Below are 25,314 nucleotides of genomic sequence, written 5' to 3'. Positions count from 1 at the left end.
GGTTGTAAACTAAAGCGGATTTATAAGAGATGGGTTCTTGGCTTTATGATACTAATAAATCATTGCAATATCGTCCCATGAAGATCTTTGATCAATAATTACGTTCCACAGATCTTCAGGAAAATGTCAAGATTATTGTAAATAATTATCTCCTTCAGTTTAATTTCACGTCTAGATTTTTCTTCAGTTTTTAATATTTAGTTTGTCGTCAAGGACTCGATATAATTGTAGCTGAGGTCTACCCCGAAGACAAGGCCTTTTTGTATATTGGGTTGTCCATGGGTTGGGATGTTTAGGTCATAAACAATCGGAGTATTTTCCGTTATTCCCTGATAGGTTACAACGGGTCGATTGTTCCAGCTGCCATCAAAACTATTTCCAACAAGATCTTTCAAAATTATCTTCTGGAGGGTTGTGAGTTCACGCAAGACTTTGTTTTGTCAAAATAAAATGATCTTCAGAAGAAGATTCTAGAAGAATTTTCCAGATTTCTAAAAAATATTCTTAAGAAATTTCTTCACTTCGCGGGGAATTATTTGTTAAAATTAAAAAAAAAACTAAATTATCCATGCGCAGTTGCGTAAATGCACGGAATGCAAGGCCCAATTTTTGTGTTATAACTTTTACATGAAAAACTGTCCCGTTTTTCACGATTTGAATAGGCAATAAATTACAGTCTAATCGGGCATAAACCTGGTACATTACACAACTCATAAACCAGTGAAAATTTCCGATATAATCTTCTAATTAAATGATTACGTACTATCGACGGTTATCCAATCATCAAATCATCTGCAGGCTACCATCAAACACATGCTCCCGGGGAACTAGTGAAAAATTAGGTCATAAACGTGTGCATAAACATGACTCAAAGAGCGTTAACACAAATAAAATCAAATCCGTGAAAATATTTCCCCTACGCGGTATCAAGCGATCCCTTTCCATGTGGTGGGGGATCGTAAAAAGCGATGACGTCGTAGCTTGTTTACGTCGAGAATACCGGTTACCACACGGAACGGAGGGGGGTGAATGAGGGGGTGTTGACAGCAACAGAGAGGAAGATAGGAAGAGGGAGAGCACGAGAAGTTGGAGTTTCACGTTTGAATCGTCGCTTTTGTCCGCCACTCGTCGTCGTTTTTGGCCGATGTGACGAGGACCTGTGATGAAAATACATGGGAATACATCGCTGAGCCCTAATTTATGCATATTTTCAAAACGGATCAGGTTGTAACACCACTACAAATACATCTGACAGTGTTTACGTTTTTCGAAATATTTGAATTCGATGGAAGTTTTTTTTTATAGCGTTAGATAATTTCAGATGACACACCTCCATTTTTTATTGAAGACATGACATTTTTGAAATAAATTATAAACGATTCTTAGGCTTTTCGGAGCGACTGCTTAATGGGAATTGATCATTTTTAATTAATTTAGGGGAAATTCTTAAATTAAAAAATTCTAATTCTTGGAATAATTTAAGAACGATTGGTCTACCATTTCTATTATTTACTCATCAGACAAGAATTCTCAATGAGAATTAATGAGAATTTCGAGGAAACTTATGGTATATTTTTTGAGTTGACAATTTTTAATTTAAATGTAAAATTGAATTAGTTCTAGGTCAACATGTTTTTAAAAAAATATTTTAAAAATACATATGCCAGGATGGGTGATTAATTATCGAGGAAATAGCGAAAAATTTCGTGATTCATTAATTACAACTTTTTACCAGGCTAAATTTTCAACACAAAAACAGACAGAACGTTATCAAAATCAGTTCACATACTCGTTGAATTGAGATCCTGAAATGAAGCTCCATAATCGACCACACGCTGACAGTCCACTCATCACGAAAGCCCCGTACATTCGCAGTTAAAAATACATTTCCCCTTTGTGTGGCTTTCCTAGTCTGGAATTTTCCACTGAATTTTCCGTCCGCCTAAAACATCTCGAAACTCCTGACTTTCCACGCGGGGGAGAAATACGACAAAAATGGCAATAAATACGGGCAATTGCAAAGGCACCTAATATAATGAAAAATCGTGTTCTTATACCCTATTTATTTATTTATATTTTTTTTTCTTCATGCGCTAAGTGCCCGTAATGAGAAAATTACCAATGCGGAGTATCGCGGAACTTCGTGATCGCCCGGCGAATCTCTGTGGAAGAGACAAAACCCGGTTGTTCCACTCGTTTTCTTTGGAAGTGTTGAACATCTGTGTGTCTTGGCCTCCAAAGCCCTCGGAGAAGAGCGACCACGTGCACAGACGATGGCCGGCATTAGCCACGCGGATCCCAGCCGTTAACTCTCCTTTCATTGGCTACGCTGAGTATTTTTACACACTCACGTGGCACTTGATCGTTATCAGAGGAAGACGTTATCGGGTTATTTACGAATGTGGGGCTGTTGAGGTATTTGCGTTCTCAAACATTTTTAGGATCACCTCGAATTTTTTTTTTTTGAGGATTCATTGCTAAGTTCCGTTGATGAGTGAGCTGAGAAAATGGGGCTGTCCTTTGAGGTTTTTGGATTTTCTTCATAATCATAATCATAATCATAATCATCATAATTTCGTTCTTAGAGAGAAAAATCTGATGATTGCTATCGAAGAGGGGAGGAAAATCAAACTTTAAATGTCTATTTTGATTTTGCAATTTTTTTATCCTTTTGTTTATTTATTTATTTATTTATTTATTTATTTATTTTTCGGGCTTTTTTTACTCTGGATTTCCATGTTTTTTATGGTTTATGAAATTTATTGCTACAACAATACACAGAAAATAATTTCCTTAGAATAAACGATCACCTGAGGGCCTTCAGCCAAGTATTTACATGTGGATATGTTTTTCGCTCTATGTTTGATGAGTAAATTTTTAATTTAAGTCGAAATTCAATGAAATTCTGAATGTTTTATCAGCAAACAGACGAGAGTCCCTCAACTTGACTCTTTGATTAATTGCCCCGAGGTGAATCCTTCCGATTTCTACCAATTTTTTATAGAATGATTACACCAGAAATTATAATTTCTCAGATAGAAAAAAAATTAATTAATTTCGTCTTCAACACAAACATCAAATAAGCGAATAGTAGTGTAATCAGGTCTTCAGGAAAATGGAATTCTATCGATATTTTATACAGACTAAAATATTGTTTATTTAATTAAAAATTTATGAACAAATAGTCGGTGCAATGGAAACGCAGCAGGATTTGCCAAGAAATTCATTAGGATTTTCTAGGAAATATTTTGTTCGTTGGTATTTTATTCCAATTATAAATCTTCAATGATGAAATTCTTTAAAAATTCAGGAGAGTAACTGTCGGTTAATTAAAGTTTCCGAAAAGCGGAAATGACGGCCAAAAATTTTTATGAGTCAGAAAATAGTCACTTTGCCGAAAATACGCATAACCCTGAGAACTCGTTGAAATTTATGAGACATTAAATAGGGGATGGTGGGGCAAAATGACATATAATATATTCAGATAAATTTTTTTATAATATTCATATCAAAATTGCTTCATCATTTTATGGATAATGTCCGATGATTCTTAATAACTTTAACTGATTTGTGAATTCTTCATTGAAATTCATAGGAAGCCATCGATTCAGAGATGATGTCACAGTTGGTGGAATCAAATTAGACTGTTTCTCTCTGGTTCTGGGAACAGTGGACAGCACAATGCATTGATTAGTAGGGGGAATCCCCCCGTAATGACTTGAGTGATTTTTGATGGTAGACAATTGGAGTTTTTTTTCTTCAAAGCGAATCGCCCCACAGACCAGTTACAATGCACATGTTTGTCGGCGATAACAATTCATTTTTCTTTGTTTGTGGACAATAATAACAATGCAATCGTCGTTTCGTGGTGATTAAAGGCGAGTCGTGAGCGATCGCAGTCTTGGACGTTCAGTATATCTTCCAGAGGAAAATAAGTTTTGATTTTCATGAATAGTTCACCGATTTTCAGTGATGTCCCTGTCATTTTCCGTTTTTCATCATTTTTTTGGAGTATTTTTCATTCATTATTTTTCTCCATCCACCAGTCATCCAAATCCGGCCAATTAGCTTTCCCTCCTCTATACTTGGCTTCCGTTACGATCGTGAAATAGCATCTGCACGCGAATATCCATCAACAGGCCGATATTATTAAACTTCAATCCTAACCATTCCTCCTGCACATGTGTTAGTAAGTTGCATAATACTCTCGTTTGTATCTCCGCACGCCGCGGGCGGAAGCTACAGATATTGTATCTACCGCAGATATTGCTAGACACGTTGGCATATGGATGATGATATATCACAATATATTTGCGTGTCGGTGATTTTCCAGCCGTTGCCGAGCGAAAAAAAATTCCGAAAACGCGGGGAATGAAAATTTTCGCTTTCTCAGCGCAACATCCATTCACATAATTTTTCCAGCCATTGATGAGGATTTATGACGATTTATCGGCGTTTCTCAATGATCAATAGCATCTGGGTGCAGATTCAATTGAGTAAAGCTTAAAGAATCCTTTGTCCTCGACTGCGGAATAAAAATAACACCCACTCCTTTCAATTCAAGACAACCAATCGCTTGAGGCATATCGTCCTCTCGGCCTGGCACTTACGCACTTATATTTATGCGCATGTGAATGCAAGTAAATTCTTAACTGGTCAGAATTGCAAACGGCAACTGCAATTACGCTGACGGCGAATGCTTATGCATTTCCACTCGAGTGGAATGTCAGTGGGTAACAATCGCGCTACATTCAGTCCCCAGTTATTTTTCCCCTGTCTGTTTTGTACATGAAAATATTTTATTGAATTCTGCTGGATTTTTATCGATTTTAACGAGAAATTTAATGATGTTGTGTTTGGAGTATTTGTTTTACAAAATGAGTGATTTTATTAAATTTAAAATGAGTAATTGACTGCATTAGTTGTTATTATTCCACTTCATTTTATAATTTTGTTCAGCTAACAAATTTAGCTGAAGGATTTTTTGAGAAAATATCTCGATAAAATAAGTTGTAGATCAAAATCTATTTTTAGTCAGTTTTCTCATCAATTATTTCTTAATAAAGTCTTTTAATTAAATTACGTGCGACAATTTTTAAAAAATCATGAATATTCATATGGATGATATTCAGATATAAATATCTTTATATAAAAAAAAATTGTCGTTCATAACTTTTGGGTTCAATAATTTTATTCATTGATTTCACTGACTACGTCAGATGTTAACGATATTTGAGACTAATAGTTATCGCCAAAGTTTTCGCTTGAGAATAGAATACAAATGGTGTATACATTGTTCCATCCATGAGTGTGTCATAAACTGTGTTTATTAAAATTCAAGGAAACTCGTGAACAATGAAAATTAACGTGACACGTGAATAATCACATGTATTTTTCCGTTCTGTCAGTCTGATGTGAAAAACATTTCAAACTTCATTGCAATTTTCTCGTGAATCACGATTGTTTCATTCATGCATCAAAATTTTATTTATTCTGTTTATCTCTAGTCAGTGGAGGTACTCGAATATTATGCGTTATGAAACTGCACTTTTGACGAGGGCATAATTATTTTTACTCACTGTAGAAAGTGTCTTAATATGAATAGGTGTTACCAGTCTCGGTAGCAGATATAATTCTAAACCATTGGATGTAAATGCCGGGAAAGTATTAAATTGTTCACCACAAATTCTGATATAACTGAGTACAAAGTCTGCACTGCGGGTACATAATAATCAATGTCTCAGTGTTTGTCCCAACACGACAGAAAACTTCTACAATTGGGTCATGGAAAATCATTGGAAATGGCGCGAACAACGACGGGACGATTATTATTGAGTCGTTCCACTAATTAACATGAGTTGTTGTCATTTCGCGGGAGAGGGAGCATTTGAGGAATGTTCTAATTCGGATTCTGATAATGAGCTCATCAGGTGGAGAGATTTCAATGTGGGTATCGCTGGACTGTCATTATTTGCCGCCAACACGGTGTCATTAAGTGGGAGGACTGGGATAATGGGACTTGGAGTGTCGTTAGGGACTCGTTGCGGAATTGCAGTTGCAATAGCTCTATTCAATTGGGCCCTGAAAGATTTTTTAAAATTTTAAATTCATTTATTTTGAATTCATTCAATCGAGAACTTCTCGATTGGAATTTGCCAATCGTTAGCATTAAGAGTCCTGGTATGTCCGGAGTCTGGTATTACCTGTAACGATCATGAAATTTTGAAATGACATTGAGTGTTTTTCTTATAGTGTAGACTTACGAATAGTTTTAAATTAATGTCTGGCGAAATGTTTTGATGCGAGTCCTGATGATGGGTTCATGTGGACGAGGGCAATGTGGATACCACAGAAGTGTCATTATCTGCGGCTAGCTCGGTATCATTAACTGGGAGAACTTGAATAATGGGACTTGAAGTGTCGTTAGAGACTGGATCTGAAGCACAATCTGTAATTATTGAACTAGGATACTTGGATTCAATATTACCGGGGCAAATCTATTTTTGATTATGGTATATTTATTGCTGCCGCTGGGAATGCAAACTTCTTAGAAAGTACATGCGAAATCAACATGAGTGAATGTCGTATCATTTATCGTCATGTGAGATATCCCGTGATTCAATGATGCTGTTTGAATGGAGCAGATATCGTTTGAAGGTTGAAAAAAATTATTAAAGATAATTGTTATCAGAAGAAATCGTAGAATTTTCGATTGCCCAGGTTAATCATAATATTTTGTTTTCATTTTCCAAAGCGAATGCCAAAAATTATTACCGCGTTTAAATTTCACTGAGATATCAGAACAAATTTCCATCGCAAAATCAATATTTCATTAGTTTTTTTTAAACGATTCGATTATTGATAAAATACTTGATTTTCGTTTATACTGAAAACAAGACGCAGCCCGAGTCGCCATATTTGTCTTCGATTGAACCTCAAAGTGAGTTCCAACATGAGAGTTATGGGGCTATTGTGAGATTTGGGCATCAAAAAAATACATTAATTTTTTGAGCCTCAAAAAACCTGCAAATAATTATCATAACTTGTGAACCAATATCGATATCGATAAAATTTTATCCCGAGCGGCCCATATTCGTGACAATCACGAGAAAGACAAAAGCATATCCAATGTATCACCTGGAAATTCCAAAATTCTGATGGTAAATCCACAGGATTGCAAATGTGCAATATCAATCAGCCGGGTTAATTTATTCAAGAAAAGCACCTGAACCCGAAGTGTTCTAAGTTTCACAAAACGCAACGGTGCATTGAACCCCTGCACGAATGACCCGGTTCCAACAAAACCACCGATGATACCATGTTGTCAACGTAAATAATGCTAAGCCGAGGAAGAATGGAATTGTCATGAATTCCTCTATCAGATTCTATTGTACCTTGATCGATGCTAACGACTTGAGGAGCAGCATAAGGAACATCACAGGGACTTTAAAAATATCGCAAAAGCTACGCGGGGAGCGATGACCTCCACGCCATTCAAATCCATTTGTACAGCTCAACGCAGTCATCGCTTCTGTCGTCTGATATTTCCCGTCACAAAAGTGAAATTACTTTCAAGTTTTATCTTGCAATCTGGTGGGTCCTTGTGTCACTAGGGAAGACAGTCTCGAAATTCTTTGATGAGGTGTCGTGGAAGAACTCAGCGAACTTTGCCTCCGTTTCTGGAAGAACAACTTCTCAGGCTTATTTATGAGCCACAGTTGATTTAGCAAAACCATGTTGCCAATTTTAATTGTGATCGGGGAATGCAAGTGCTGCGTGAAGAAGGATTTTTGGGTTCTTTGGGGTTCCCTAGGAGTCATAAATATCTTTCCTCAGTGCCAACATCAGATTGTTCAAGTGAAGAAACATTGCTTCTTTCAATTTTGGATGTTACGATGCATTCCAATCCTTTCGATCGATCGCTGCTTGCTGTACACCTAGACTATGACATTCAGTTGAAGCTTATCTCCAAGGTTGAGATCACTGTGACTGCAAGGAGATCTAATTTCATAAAACCGATTTTTTTTCAGCACTCACTAAACCATTTCTGTGATGATCTCATCGTGACGCAAACTTTCTAGATCGTGAACGTTAATGGCTCTTGTGTCAATAATGTCACACCTCGAATGTCGATCGATATCGTCGTAATAATAGCCATGATTGGGTACTTGTTGGTGATGAAACTTGTGAATATATTCACAAGTACAAAATCATAGATCAATCTGATTCATCAGCGTCATAGACTTTTTGGTGCATCGCTGTTTACTCTTGATATGTTATTTTAAATCAAAATGGACTTTACATTCGATCTGCAGTTTGCTTTTTGATTGCAATTGCTGATAATCGTCACCTCATCGACTCCCGGTCAATAGAACATCAGGATAAATCTTGGAAAACACTGCCCTGAGATCCATTATTTTTAATCATCACATTAATTAATCTCCACGATTCTGTGACAAGACGTCATAAAATTGAAAAACTGCTCAACTGATTTTCACCAGAATTCCCTTGATTCTAGAATATCCGCGACACTATCGATTATATCGTTTGGAATATTGATTCCATTATCGATTATTGACCAGTAGTGAAGTAAACAATCTTTGCGTTACATTTTTCGCGGATAAACATTTTCAAATTAACCGGAAATCCGTCATCTGCCTTTATTAAACCGATTTTACATAACTTCCACCAAATCACCCGCATCGTGACTTCATCATGCCGCAAATTTCCTGAATCGCCGACGTTAATGGCCTCGAAATCATTAACGTCACTCTTTAAATGTTGATGACTATCATCGTTATAATGGGAAGTGATCAAATTGTGATAGGAAAATCTATGAATACTGTTTTCAGTGAATCAATATCCCCTAGTAGGTGTCAAATTCTCTGATAACTCCAACACTGTCCCTATCACCGATGCGATGATCCACCGCAAACTTATTAGTCCACCATCTTTGGTATCGATTTTGTATGTTGACTATGGACTTGATTTGCAATCTTGAGGCTGTTTTCAGACAAAGTTCTAAAATTATCCTGAGGTTCATGATTTATCTTCATCAAACTGTCTTCTCATATCTCTCCCCAAATCACCTCTTTTTTTGCCTCATCATTCCGCTGATTTTCTGGCTCGTCGACGCCAATTTCCTCCAAGTCCATACTGCCGCACCTTCACCGTTGATCAATATCCAGCTGATGATGGGAATTGGTCATTCATTGATAATAGAATCTCTGAATATTGTTTCCAGAAAATCAATATCCACTACTTCGCCTGCCAACACATATCTCCTTTCAACCGTCGATATTGTGATGCGCTGTGACCTTTTTGCTTCGTCCCTCTTTGTTATCAGTGGAGCTTTTTAACGCCATATGGCTTGTATGTTCACCTGTGAAGCTGTTTTCCAACCGCAGTGCTGCCAAACCTCATGCTTTCGATCCTCGAAACATAAATATCTCAAAACAATATCAACTTAACTCTTCAAAAAAGCTACGTTCACATTCTTTATTCTGTTCACATCATTTTCATCATCTTGAACTTATTTTACATAACTCTCATTAAATAGTCGACACTCTACCAACTTCAATGGCCTCCAAGGCAATACCATCGCCTCTCACATGTTGATGAATATCACTGTGACAATAATGATCGGTCAATCGCTGATAATTACCTATTGACATTTACCGAAACAGGAAAACCGTAGTTTTGATAACATTAGACTGTACAAGTTTGTTGAACCCTTGCATGATCGGATTGAATTACCATGCGGATAGTGCTAGGGTATGTTAAATGGGTCGATAGCACGCCATTTATAGGTACACGGGACAATGGAGGCTTCAATTATGCGGAAAACTGTAAGTTGTATAAGAGAATCTATTTATGTTCATTCATCGTATCGGTTCGAGTGAGTTAATTTTGATTTATCAAGGGGGGGGGGTAATTAATAACGAAGGTCGATAGCTGTCGCTGAGCACGAAAAATTCTCCTGTCAAGAACCTATGATTTCTGATATATTGTTATGAGTATTAGCAGAAGACTAAATATGATTTGGAAATCAGGCGATTTCAGGTCCGATAATTATGTTGAACTAGAAGATTGTTATTCTATAAATGATCTGAGATCATTTGCTCAATGATTCAATAACTATTATTAACAGTTGGAATCATTCCAAATTATTTTACGTGAGAAAAACTGAAATTTAAAACATTTGCAAAGTAATGAATGGTTTTTTGAGAAGATCATGTACAGTATAATAATTAAATCGCTCAGGTCAACTGTAATTGTTGTAACTGGACTTAAGTTACCAAAAGATATTTTGGTCTGTCAAGAATATCAATCCTTGACTGAAATACATTTTTTTCTGCAGTGCATCATTTCTCACGTTGTAAGACAGCCAACCGCTCGTTAACGCGAGTAAAAAATTATGCTTTTGCAATTTTTATTTATAATGATGAATGCATACATTATAGCTGTCAGCTCGGTACCAACGTGACATTAATATCGACATGAGCAAATTTACCCGTTCGCAACCTCTCGATTTACTCACTGCAACGTGTCTAAAAATATCATAGTCGCTTAATTGCATAAACTCTGTGAACATGGGAGCATTAACCGCACACCCAATCCAACCGATTCATGTTAGTAAAACCGATAAAGCACCGACAGTTACTCCGAAAACTCGGCCAATCATCGGCGAGGCTCACGACCTGTAACAAAAGCTTCAATCTAAATCTGATAATGTTTGGGTTAAAATCTTGCAGAAGCTTTTATGCAACAGCCTATCGCACGTTGTACAACAACCGATTCACCTCGTCATGTGTCCCAGCAGGCTTATACTCCTCGAATAATGTTGGCAAGCACCCTGACTGATCCAGTTTGCCGAGCCAATAACATGAACAAGTTGATAAATAAAGGAAGATTCGTCAAAACTACATTTGCCAGGTCAGTCTGGCCTATTTAGCGTTTCCAGGGTGGATCAGCAATTTTTCGGGATTTGATTGGGGTTATTCAAACATTATGACATTATTTATAATTTTTCAAAGATGGGGACATTTTATAAAACATAGCGAACAAATGATTCACGAGCTTCATAAAAATTCTTTAACGTTCAAGAATTATTTCTTTTTGAGACACAACACATCGCGAATCGTTCGTTACATTTTATGCCTTCGAGGAAAACTATATGACAATTTCGTACTTTGTTCAGTGATGAATCGGAATTTGCTCACCGTATCAGAATTCTTCTTCTCCACTTCTCTAATAGTTTCCGGTGAATGATTTATTATTACGAATTACGTCAATTCTTCCACAATTTATCCTGAATATTCTTCTTCGTGCATTGAATTGTCCAACTGCTGTCTAACAATCGACCAAATCGCATTTTTCTTTTAACAAATTTACCAGATACTTCGGGATTTGGCAATTCAGGTCAAAGGGACCCAGCGGAGGTCTTAAATTGGACTATAAGTTTTAACATCCGTACAACCAACAATTTCAAGTGGATCGGAGGGCTCCTGTCGCTGCGTAAATTTAATAGTTTCTAATGTTGATGGAATTATCCCGGCATTAGAAGTGGTCTCACCACCAAATTGGTCAGCGCTACTCATTCTAACGACATTTGATGAGTCAGCACATGCACCGGAACCATTCAATCATACATTCACCTATTTAACATTCTCCACTGACTCCAGTGGAACGAATGACACAAACGATATTAGGAACAGCTACTGCTCGGTGCAATACAAATTGAAACGATGATAAGTGAAACTAGTGGGCGTTCATCAGCTCCAGCTTTTCCAGATGTAAACCATTGTTCGACAAAAGAAATGCAACTGCTGACAATTATTTGATAATTGAAGCGAACCAGTTATTGAGAGGCTCAGCTGACGTACGCTAGGGCTGCACTTCTCGGAGATTAATTTATACAGATCCCAGTGCGTTTGTGCAATTGGGTCGAGCACAGGATAGAGTTGAATGGAGTCTGCTATTGAGCCAACATCTCGTGTTTTCAATGGATGTACAACGGAAATCCGCTCCTCAATAATTAAAGTGATGAGTCGGGGAAAACTGATGACAGACATTCAGCTAAAGTCAGCCATCGTTTTATGGTACGAAAGTGAATATGAATCGATTCAGAGGGATTAAGGGGTAAGACAAAGGGGAATATTGCGTGTGTCTGGAATTTTTTATGAAGAGAGGTGAATTTATTTTGGAAATTAATTTTGGAATTTATTTTGTGATAAGGAGCTATTGTATCACATTATGTTATGTAATATTATATTATATTGAAACATGATTGAACTTTGCGAAAATTTAAAGAGTTTTGAGGCAGGAAGTTAACAATTTTGAGGCAGGAAATTAATTGAATTTAAAAGTAAATTGTAATGTACTTCACTGGAAATTCAACGTCATCTCAAACTTTTAATGGACATCTTCACAGTCTTATTACGCAAACAAATCATTTCTAATTTTTGAGAAATGTTAAAAAATGAAGAATCCATCGACACAATTAAATCGCCATAAAAATTCTTCTATAAATAACCCCCTCAATGCTGCTCGATACTAAATAGTGAACAGCAGATAACATTGAATTGCGTGTGCAATGGATTTGTCTGACTCCAGTTGGTTATATCTGTCCTTCAGGCTGGAATTTTGATTCGATGACATACACGGAATGCTCAGCAAATTACCCCTCCTCTCGGCAATTTCAATTTTTTCCTCAAGTGAGCTTCATTGGCACGGGTTAATTCCCTGGTGTCATACGACAACGAGACAAAAGACTTTGGCTCTTACTCGGCACTTCTAGTCGGCTGACCATTGATGCGTATCACCCATCAATCAATTTCATCGTTCGGTTTAAACACCGTTTCCTGGGATGGAATCGGCAAAAAGTGTAGTCGTGACGCGAACTCAATTAGCCGTTTGACTTGTCCTTTCGACGTCATAGGAACGCGGAAGCGATTTGTCCAGAAATTGGGCCACGTGTTGGGGATTACGAGAAAGGCTGGCGTTATTTATAACACGATTACCCTTGGCCATATACACTAAAAGGCTTCAGTTCATAGTTTTTCATGATATTAGGGGATCGGGCGGTGTTATTGTTGTCAGGCTTAATTGATTTTTGCTTCCACATGGAAGGTTTACGTTCATTAGGCTTTCACTTTTTCTAATTTTGCTTGGAAGAGGTCCAGGATTTTGTCTAGAGAATAAATACGAAGTCTGAAAATTATTTTTACCGAATTTTCACTTTCTTCAGAGACGTTTTTATTTTTACAAAATTATATTTCTTGAATTTCTTTTTTTTTTTCAAAGTATTCGTGTTTGGGATTTTCATTGAACAATTTGTAGCTGGAATTTCCCGATGATTTCTTGGCTATTTGCATCATGCGATAGTTTGCCTTAAGGTCTGCGAGGATTTTACCCAAAAAATGTACTTCTGCCTGAATCAAATGGTTCGTGCACTGGAATTTAAGGCGAATTTTTAAGTAATTTTGAACACTCAGTGTACGAAATAAGTAGAATTGGTGAAATTATATTTTTTTTCTTAGGGGAAGGGAAAATTACTGGATAAAACACGGATGCCCATCGATCATTCGATTCTTCAATATTCGAAGACGTTCTGACTTAGATTGATTAAGGTCTAATAGTCTCATTGACATTAGAAAATAGGAATATAATTGATACTGGAAATGTCTGATCGATGATGAATTTCTATCATAGTTATATCTAATTCACGATATGGAACTACATTTTCCATTAATTAAATTGTACTAAATTTGGGGAAATGCATTTTTTATTAATTCAGTCATTTGGAATTTGAATACTCAACTTCATGATTACTTTAATAATTTAGAATTGAAGGACGATATTCATGCATTGAGTAATTTCAATGCAGTTATTCTCGAAATTTTTTTGTACTTTTGTATTTTCGCAAAGTCGCGTTATTCTTATCTTTACAAATGTAAAATTATGTTAATCTCCAGTTGTAATTTTCCCAAAAAGAGAGTGATGTAATTACCTTGAAAATCTTCACGAAGAAAATATTTTCCGAGTTGAAAACGAATAACACATAATTCTTGAATGTTTTCAAATAAAAATCCCCAAATTTCGGATCATCCTCTCATAAAGTCTGGTGAGTATCATTGCCGTATCAATCGCACCGACAAATCCCTTAAACCGCAATATCGAAAACAAATTTAATTTATCAAGAACAGAACCAGAGTCGTGACGACCATAGCATCTTAAATAGAATTCAAATGAAATTCTATTTCATTTGAATCCACTGCCTACGATTATCATCGGTTAATCAAATTCACGGTCAAGTGTCTCGCGAAATCAGCAGTTGCGGCGATTCTCGCGATAATAAAAGAATCCTCGTAGCGAATGGTCAACAACTGAGAAATTAATACAAGCGATTACACAGAGGATAAAAATAGAATATCTTCGAGCTTAATCAGCATCATCGAACCAATAGAAAAATTTCGTTGATATTAGCGAGGTCAATCGAAGTTCGATAACTATTACCAAATACTCGTTTGTATCAAAGCCCTTCTGTTCTTCCAACGGTGCAGGAATGTTTAGTTTATGCACGGAAAGAAATTTTAGGTAAAAATTAGACGTCCAGGGGGCGAAACAAGGGACGAAGGTGAATTTTTTCACAAAAATTAACCTCCCAAGTCTGATTTTTCTAACAAAACTTGACTTAAAAAGTAGTTGATTGCTATTTTGTCCCATATTTCGTGCTCTAAAGGTCCAATTTTTATCCAAAATTTCCTTCCACATGGGATGAACAAGAGTTATAGTCAAGTCCAACGCATATGTATTTCAGTCAAGTGGATAAAAAAAATATTCAACTGAATTTATTCGGTAATGTCAACCGAATTCTTACATCAGTGCGCAATATTTTTCGAGTTCCTACATGTAAGTGCTCTCGTGAAGCGGAATTATCGTCCACAAAAGGCTGATAATTTTCTATCTTCGCTAGAAAAATTCTGGATGACGTAACTCGCGAACAGCAGTTTATGTAATGATAACCTAGTGTTGTAGAAAATATGGAAAAATAACCGGTATGGGAAGCAATTTTTTCGTCAATTTCGTATTCAGAGAAATTATGGAATCGACCTGAGCCTAGTTTATATAAGGAATCAGTCAGAAGAATTCGAGACCAACCGAAATGACGTAGATTCGATTAATCATCATAACAAACTATAAACTTCCGTCGAGTGCCATGACGGCCATCGAATTAGCATAACCGGTATCATCCCATCAATTTCGAATATCTTAATTGATCGTTAACATCACTTTCATATCGTCCGTCATGACTGGATGATTAATCAATAATAAAGGAAGGGGTAATAGCGTTGTTCATGAATGAGAATATCTATTACTAATTAATTAAAAATATATGTCTGAATAGATTGAAATGCCTCAAGTTTAATGCAGAATCTTCATTAAAAACCGAAATTGCACCTGGAAATTGATTTGATTCTAATGCATTTTCTCATTTAAATGTTTACATTTATCTGAATATTTTTATCACAACAGAAAAACCTAAATCACAAGATTTTACATTCCTCTAAACAAATTATTCACTCAATCCAATTGCCATTAAAAAAATCATAATACTCGGAAGAAGAAAAATTATTTTATTAAATTTTTCACCCTTCGATTTGTTAGTGATAAAAATTAGAAAATAAATATTACACTACCTCAAGGCATCCACTTTAAATCGTCAACATCGAGAAATAAATAACAGAAATTAATTATTCCCTCCCTCACTCCAAATGCACACTAAACTGCAGCAATGAATATTTATAACCGAGGTTGTTAAATGCATTTAAACCAGTGGCTCAACAAAGGCGACCGTGCATCAGTGTCACAGCGAATGAGGAATAAAAGAAAAGGAGAAAATAATGACAAAATGTTTCGCAGGCTCTTTCTGCGAATTAGTGCTGCCTCGTCCCAATTCTCGGGATCTATTTTCATCTCGTCATCCATCGGTCCATCGCTCACCACTCGCCCAGTTGCTTCCCCCCCGAGAAGGCAAACACGTGTAGAGTACATCATAAGAATAATTTCTCCTTGGGGAAAATAGCAACATCCATCCAATTTAATTAATTATCAGTCGAACTGTTGTTTTATGTGTTGTTGTTGAAATGCAGGGGCATTTAATCAGATTAACGCTCGGAATTAATGGGGGACGATAAGAATCGGGCGCATAATGATTGCAATGAAAATATTTTATTAGCCAATACGTTATTGGTGAAAAAGGTGGAGTTGTCTGACTATTTATGGAGAGAACCCCTTCGGTCATTTCCGAATTTATGATGCCATTGGACGTAAATTTGATTTCCCTTCATTTCCATAAAACCGGGAGAATGTCCAGGGGTTTTTATTCATTTATTTTCAATTGGCTAGGAGAAGATTTATTTATGTAAAGAATAAGTTTATTTACAAATTAATTAGCCCCATTATGGTTTTAATGAGTAAAGAGTTTTAGGAATATTTGGGATTGATTTTTTCCATCAATTTCCTCACTTTTGCTTCAGGAAGTTGAAAAAACATTGGAACGAACACATTGTGTAAAAAATTGCATTCAACATTCATCCTTGGAATCAAGCGCATAATTACCGGAATAAAAATATTTTATTATCTTTTTTATTCTTGACAAAAAGCCAGAATTGTCCGGCTATTCTTGTCGGGAATTCCTTCCCTGTTTCATTAATTCAACATTGAGTTTCTCATAAACCCACACCATTCATTATGTCTGTTCTGCCAATTATCTATAAAAAGGTGATTAATTTTAATAGGAAACGCTCCCATCCGTCAAATAAATTATTTTCATTTTTTTCCTCAACAGATTAAGATTTGCAAATCCTCTCGTCAAACTTTTCACATTTAATTTCTTCACTTTTACTTTAGAGAGTTGAAAAAACATTGCGACGAGGTCATTGTGTTGAAAAAACTCGTCAATAATTTATCGTTGAAATCAGAAACATAATAACTGAAATGAAAATATTTTACAACTCCCACCGCTGTCATTAAAAAAGTCCCAATTAATTCTTCCCTCGTTCAATAATTAACGATTCACTGTCTCATAAATTTATTTCTCTTTCATTTTCATAAAATCTCTTACGACTTATAAATTGTAAATTCTCTCCGTAAATGAGACAAAAAAAATTACAGAAACGACAATTAATTTTACTAAACAATTTTATATTCGCAGATGAACGAGCTCTATCTTGTAAACAAATGAAGATTTATTGATTCTTCAGTGATAACTCTTCCCATCAACTTCTCGATTTTTGCCTCAAGGAGTTGTCTTTTACATTCCCGCAGAGTCATTGCGTTAAAAAGCTCATCAAACTTCCCAATTACGGTATCTCTATTCACCGCAATGACAATTATCGTTTATTCATTGGTTTCTTTCGAGACCCACACGTGAACCGCAGCTCTCCCTCAGTCACTTGCGAAAATATTTACCGGGCATTATAACACCGTCCATGACCCACAACTGTCCATCATCGTCAAGACACGTGACGATGAGATGATGAGAATGCTCGTAGCACTCCCTCCGAGTGACTAGCTGGTCCTTATGAAGATAAAAAACTGGGAATTCGATCGAGATCATTGACATCTGATGTTCATTTTAATTCTCTCTAACCTTGATCAGCTATTCGTGTTGTTGGTGTTCAATAGGTGTCGAAATATTTGGTCACGACTCCGACCAAATTTGAAGACTTGAAAAATAAAATTAGCGCGGGGTCTGTTTGATGAAGTGTTTAGTCTTGTTGTAAAAGGGTTTTTTAAATAGTACCAACAGAAGGTGATAAATGGCAGCCTGGCCAGTAGAAATTTTCATGTTCAAGATTTTTCTATGACGAAACTGACAACAAACAGTTTTCAACACAAAAAATATTGTAATTAATTAATAGTTTTTACTTCTGAATTAAAATGATAAATCAACTTAATCAATTCTCAAGTAGTTAATTCAATTAATAATTTTTAATTTTCATTTAATTTTCTTGTTGTTCATTTATTGTGTTTTGTTCAAATGGGAAAACATCTGACATTTTTTTATGTAAAATTGAGATTTGTGATGAGGGAGATGATGAATGTGGGAAACAGTTGATCATAAAGATGAATGATGATGGAAAACGGAAAAAAACAGTTCATTAATTTCACAAATCATGAGTTTAAATAACTATGACTCAAATGTAATTTATGAGTTTCAGACTTCTTTGGAATTTGAGAAATTAAATTAGCGCGGCTTCTGTTTGACGAACCTTTTAGTTTTGCCAAAAATATGTCTTCTGACACAGCATCCACGCAACTTGGTGATGAATGGAAAATTTTGATGCTTAAAATCTTGTAAAATGTGACAAAAAATTTCGTACGAAAATACATTCTTGCCAGGGGCTCTTCAAAAAATTGCAGTCATAAGATGGGTACACATAACACATTATAAAAGTGAACAAATGGGCCTCCAAAATTACTCGGGATTCTAAAAATCAAGATACTTCTAAAACATTAAATGAAAAATACCCGGACACGAACTGCATCGAAAAATATAATCGCGATTTTCTCCCATACACTCGACAAATAAAAATCCCGTCGACTCGATAAAAACCGAACAATCAAAACCGCGAATTTTATCGACCAAAGTGAAAAGCAAATTTTCAGTGGTCATGAGAGAAATCGATTTGTTTGGGAGCGCCAGGGGAGGGAGATTAGAGAACAGAGTGAGAGCGGAAGGAACTCGAATGTCTCAGGAACAGGCACGACCTGGTTGAATCCACTGAACCTCAAAAAAAAAAGTCATTCAACACTGTTGGTACAAGCGAAAGTTAGCAAAGATCCCCTCAAAATTCCTCCACCCACTCGTAATTACAATACGACAGTAATTTTTTTCGTGGACAATTTCACGTTAAAGAGGGGAAAATAATCCTTTATACGATGATATATCATTCGATCCCTTCAGCCATTTCATTTCATCCTGACTACACTTGTAACTTAAACTCCTTTCTCCTTGTTGTTCTGTCTTGTCTCCAACAGCGATAAACTTTACGTGTTCATTATAGAAACTTTCCTCGTTATTTATGTTACGAGTCCGCAAACAGCTGGAGCTCCCTGAGTTAAAAATCATTCATTCGTGAGATACCTGATGATGATATCAAAACAGTTGCAACTCGAGAGGGGCGATAGGGGGAGGGTGAGTCGTGGTGAGACTGGAAAATGATAAAATCGGCTATTGCTGGGAGAAATCATGATGTATGGGAGTTGTGATGTATGAACTGCTGAAGTTCACGAGTATTTATCGGCCTGAGGATATTCAACGAGTTGATTTTTTTATCGAGGATCCATTTATATTCGAAACGACCGATATTCATGCAAATCGATTGATTTAATCGATAAATTTCTCTGAAGGAATTTTGCAAACAGATTATAAAGCCGGAGAAATTATTTGTTTTAGTCCCATTAAACTATTTATCTGGGGTACTATGCATTTTTAACAAATAATAATATCAAATGGTATTCAATAAAAGATCGATAATCACTTAGAAAGGGGGGCGGGTGTGTCTCCTTGTTTGTTGGTAGTTCAGCAAAAAATTGCAGATGAAAATTATGAAATTTCTTTTTTTTTGGTCATTTGTCTGATATTATTTTTTTATAAGAATTGAATGATGAGGGATTTGAATGTAATTATTTATTTTAAATTCCAGTCGTCTACTGTGATTACACATCGTCGGGGAGATCCCTACAATTTCTGGAGGAGTACATAACGAAGGAAGTGTTGCCGTGCTTAGGAGATACACGTGCTTCAACATCCATCTGCAGCCTTCAGTCGTCACTCTTCAGGTGAGTCCCTCATAATTCCACAACTCGGATGAACCGAGGTCACACTCAGTGTTCAACGGTGAATAGTCAAATTATGATCGAGAGTGAGAGAGACAGGTGCGCCTGCTCGTCCTAAATTACGAGGGATCCTCTCATTCGCCGATGTAGGCCAACAATGGGCCCGGAGACAACGCATTTGACTCTCTTCTCACTGGGCATTCACCGTCGAGATCAATATCCAACTTCTATCACTGAAAGCGTCACGCCACGACTCAAATTCGAGTTTGAAATTTTCTTCGATTATTCTGCCGATTTTTTTTCATTAAAAAATCTTTTTTTTTCTCTAGACATTATGAGAAATATTAATTGGAAATTCATAGAAACTATTAAGAAAAATTATTGAGATCAATCATTGAATATTAAATCGATTAAAAATCTATCACTATTAGTATCTATCAGATTTTTCACAGGTTCACTTTTTCAAAATTTTGGTTGTGTTATCCTTTCACTCAAATTTCAAACAAATTTTCCTTTTTTATTAAAGGTTTGCAGTGTCTTTTAATTACAAATATTTTACTTAACTCGATTCAATGTTAGTTTACAACTATAAAAACATCAAAGATCTCTCCCATTAAGGAAAGTTGTTTCTTTCATTCAAAAAAATTTGATTGATCCTTGAAATAATTAGGCTACGAAAAATGATGAAGTACTAATTCAAGTTCATCGATGAAAAAAAAACACTTGTTCCGCACTAATTGCAATTCATGGGCTGACATTTGAGGTCCACTTCATCGAAATTCGGATAGTATTACAGTTCGACTAAAAATTTCAAAGCTTATTTTTATCCAAAATCTAAAAAGTTCTCTTGAATTTTATTATTAACATTAATAACAATTTAAATCAATTCCGAGAATTTTCAATTCATTAAAAATTAGCAAACTGATAAAATCAAATAATCGAATTTCAGAAATTCAGTGTGTCACAGGCTATTGCGATGGAACAAAGGGGTGGGGGTTGTTGGCCTTGTGGTATAGCCGAGTGCCGAGTGAATTAATTATGTTCACTTTCCCGGAAACCAGGAGTATGTGTATGCATTGTTACGAAGGGTGCAGCATCGAATTTGTTGCAGCCATTACGTACTAATGAAAGTGGCACTTTGAGTGAATAAAACATGTGAATGACGCAAAATTGTCGTTGATAAATCCGTGACGAAGTGGTAAAACAAGAGAAGTAAATTTCGACTACCAAAGAGTTATCAACGAATATCTCAGAATCTAATAAAGATAGTGAATTGTTTATCTCGACCTTTTTTGTGGAGCCCATTAAGCTCTACCAAAAATGTAATGATGAAAAATTCGCTATCTCCCTCAGATTCGGAGCTACAATCGAAAAACTCGACTGAGATACAAGTTCCCTTATCTCAGTTCACCACTTCGCTACTGAATCATTCCGGAATCCTTTCAGATAATAAATATTTCTGAAACCTTATCGTGTGTCACCCGTTGAATCCCCGTGGATTCAAAGAGACACGCATAAATACACGCGAGAGTCGAACGAATTATCTGAACAAGTGACTTTCGATCGAGATCTATTCAATGACTGGTGAAAGCGAAAGCCCTCCGACAACGGACAATAATCATGCCGTGTTTACGTACAGATCGATAAACGAACGGAAATAAGTGACGTCAATTTATCTGACAATTTTCCAATTTTTTTAATCACAAATTTTTCATAATAATTTTCCATGATTAACGTTTATCCATTCGATCAATGGAAAAGTCTCTCAAGTGGATGATAGTATTTATAGGCTATATGCGACGAGAATTATTTTGCAATTTTCAACGTCTAATGCGTCAAATTAAAAAATTATCCTATAATTCTGATTTATTCTGCATCTGATTTGATTTATGTATTCACTTCCTGGTTTCTATGTTATCTTTATTTTCACGACTGTGATTTTTGCCCACTATGTTCGACTATTATTTATTCATTTATTTATCAAGACGATGCAATATGATTATTCGGCGACTATTCTCAAATTAATTCAAGCAATTAAGTAACCGCATTTCTCATCGGAAATATTTGTACAGTACTGCAATTCATCTGTAATCAACTACTCTCCATCAAGTACCCCCTGACTACCCCCTGACCACCTACAGAGTTGAAAACAGCACTATCGTAATAAAACAGAATTATTTATTCCAAAAAAATTAATTCCCCAATTTTTTTTCTTTCTACGGTCGCCCATATTTTCACTCCATTTATGTTATTTTCTCATGAAAACCCAAAGCCGAGGCCATGCGGTTCATTATGCAGGTGTTGCATTTACTTAACCCAAAGTGAAATAAAAAAACAACTTCCGGGAACTGTAGTCACACTGCGGTAGAGAATAATTTGGGTCAGGGTGGTATTCATTCGTGGGTCGTTGCATCCAGCCAATTAAATTTTATTCCCAATGACGCAAATAAAATTAGCCGTATGCGTATTGCCTTTTTCCCCTCACACAACCAGACATTTCGCTGAATTCGAGGGACAAAGGAAATCTCTTAATGGGGTAAACGTACAGCCAGAGAGGGAGAGGGGAATGTTACGTGGTAATTGACACTCGTAAACATGATCTATGAGCCAGTTAATGATTGTCCACTGGTGTCGATTCGCGGAAGAGGCTTTTGGACGCGTGCGGAACTTCAGGAAGAGGAAATTTAAAATACCGGCCGCCCAAGGGGGGAAGGGGGGGGGGGGCTAATGGACTATAGAATGCAACGAACGCGACTTGAGAATAGAAAGTTAGGAAGGAAAGTCTTGCATTCGGCGCATCGGGCAAATGTCGACCGTGCTGCACGATAACATGTCGATATTTTCAGCGCATGATGTTGTAAGATTAAGGATAAAAAAATTGAAGGCTCGATAATTCGGTCACTGCACGAGAGAAGTGCAAAAGAACAAGAGGAATTTGGGGAATTTGGGAGAAGTTTTTTCGTTTAGGGCATCATTTGTGTTTGAAATTTCCTTAAAGCGAATTGGAGAGCAAATTTCGGCAGGAATTCACTGGCGAAGAAACCATATGATAACAATTAAAGGAAAATTTGTACAATCTAGAGTTGATAACAGACATTGATTTGCATGCAATAAAAAAAGTTTAGATAACTGACCTCATTCTTTGTCAATTGACAAAATTGAAATTAAATCGATATTTGTGCCTCGTGCAAACAATTTCATCAGTGACGGTTCAATCGATGAACTATTTGGATCGATTATTTGAACCCTGGAAACTTTTTCCCGGAAAGTTGTTTCCGGATATTATTTTCTAAAAATTCTCTTCCCCCGAATAACATTTACACAAAAAATAATTTCTAGGGATGGTTTTTGGGGCGGGAGAAAATTTTCCTCGGGTATTTTCTCTGGGGTGTTTACTTTAGAGGTAAGATTACCTAGAACCATTTCAATCCATCGTAAAATTCCTATTCCTCAGGATTTTTTTTCTCATTGTATCACCCAAGACGACAAACATAGAAAGTAATAAAGAAAAACAATTTTGGTACACAGTCTCTTATTTACATATACACTTGACCAAAAATTTCCTCAAAATATCTTGTACGTGTAAACTAACGAATTGACCCACTTCCAAAATTCTCGACATCCCAACGTGAAAATGACCAGAGTAATCACATCTCTGTTTATCACCTATTTCCCATAGCCCCGAAAATAGACTTCTCGACACCGACCGGACGTGATTTTTCCACTTCCCAATTCTCGTCGTATAGCTTCAAGTCTCCGAATTGACCGGTGAATCCACAAAGATGTTCATGCACGTCGCACCCATCAACTTGCGGAAATAATTAAGCCCCAAGAAGCCATAAAGCCGCCCCTCGGCATTCAAAGTGAATTCTTCGCTGAAAAATCTCGTTAAATAAGTCGAATTTCACAAGTTTCATCCGCTTACAAAAATTCACACTGACACCGGATCCCGGAATCCGAGGTGGTGACGATGTTCGTAATTCAACGCCGAAAGTTGCTGGAGTCATTAGATTAAAAGAACGCCGGGAAAATCCCCGTGAAATGAAGACGCAGAAGCCCCAGATAAAAATGTAAAAAAAAAATCTGACACTGGTTGCAGTAGCCTTCGAACAAAGGAAAAGTTCCCTCAGTACCTGGTGTATCCACGCACGTAATAACATGTGCATAATAAAAATGTCGGGGCTGGCTATTAAAGCTGAGGGAGACTAAAAATAATAGATACCAGATGAGGGAGGTGATAAAGACGGGGTCGCAACAAAGGTTGAAGAAAATACTGAACGATAACAACGTGTTTTCCATTCATGAAACCTTGTAATACACCGTAAAAACTAGTTGTTTGAATACACAGAAAAAAACGTTGGAGATAAATTACCAATGAAGTAGTCGTGTGGAGAATTCGATTTCCAAAGTGAGTATGAAATCGTCAAATTTATATTAAACTTATTATGCCCTCGAAAGTTATGTCTGTCTGTACTTGATTAGTCATGAAATGTTTAATTACATTAATTAATGAATCGTCAGAATCAAAACACGAAAATCACGTTTAGAGACATAAGCCATCGAAAAGTATCGATAAATACCGGAATATTTCCCCGCAATGAGCACTAGCAACGATTTCGTCCTCCGAATTCAATAAATGTCTGTTAACAATGCGCCAAACTGACATGCCATGCAGACGTCCTTGTCGGAGCAAGACGATCTCTAAAAATAATAATGACACCGAGGAAACCAGAAGTTAGGAAAATTATCTCAATCAATTGGTGATCCCTCGGCGACTGTCAACGAATGACCTCAGCAATAACATTGAAGCAAGAGAGAGGATAACCGAGAATAATCGAATAGCAGAATCTGCCCAAAAGTGTCTCACTCGCCAAACAGTCACTCTACTGCCACTCCTTGATGTTCAAAGACGCTGACTCCATTAGCAAAAATAGACGTCTCTTTGAGTACAGACGATACATTTCGAATCAACAGTGAGTCATTTCGGGTAAGAAATGAGAGGAAAATGGTGGAAAAATAGATGCTCCGATGGGGACGTGAATGTCATACTGTCCGCTGCTGTGTCTCCAACTGCCTCAAGGCTCGCAATGTGCCCTCGCCTCTAGCTCCACTTGATATATTGACGTAGACGGCTGGGGGTATATCCACTGCTGCATGTGGTTTATTCAGAGAATCTACAAATGTTTACCCAAGAATGACAGCATTTAAAGTTGTGGACAACTTTAGTTCAATAATTATAGAGAAAATCGCGTTGAAGTACTAGAAATGCCCTTAATTTGTCAAATTATCAACAGACTTTGTCATTGTTTAGTTATCGCGGACTGCAATTTGTTTAACCGGAAATGTTTAGTTACTTCCTGGGTGTTCACATGTGAACCGAAGTCGTTGCGTTATGAGCATTTGCAAACATGTCCTGGAACGGATCCTAAGGATATGCAAGTCCTCGGACGAGTTTTTTTTCTTTCC

General features: G+C 36.5%; 1 protein-coding gene across 1 annotated transcript in view; it reads left to right on the top strand.

The window, feature by feature from the left end:
* The window catches only part of LOC135163400 (uncharacterized), a 43,016-nt gene that overhangs the window by 6,733 nt on the left and 10,969 nt on the right, over nucleotides 1–25,314 (top strand). The window contains exon 2 of the mRNA XM_064122799.1: nucleotides 19,716–19,851. Coding sequence (XP_063978869.1) covers nucleotides 19,716–19,851 — 136 coding nt within the window. The remainder of the gene's footprint in view (nucleotides 1–19,715; nucleotides 19,852–25,314) is intronic.

This window comes from Diachasmimorpha longicaudata, chromosome 6 (assembly GCF_034640455.1).
Source record: "Diachasmimorpha longicaudata isolate KC_UGA_2023 chromosome 6, iyDiaLong2, whole genome shotgun sequence".
Classification (NCBI taxonomy): Eukaryota; Metazoa; Arthropoda; class Insecta; order Hymenoptera; family Braconidae; genus Diachasmimorpha; species Diachasmimorpha longicaudata.
Note: the sequence above shows the minus strand (reverse complement) of the source record. Positions and strands in the feature narration are given on the sequence as shown.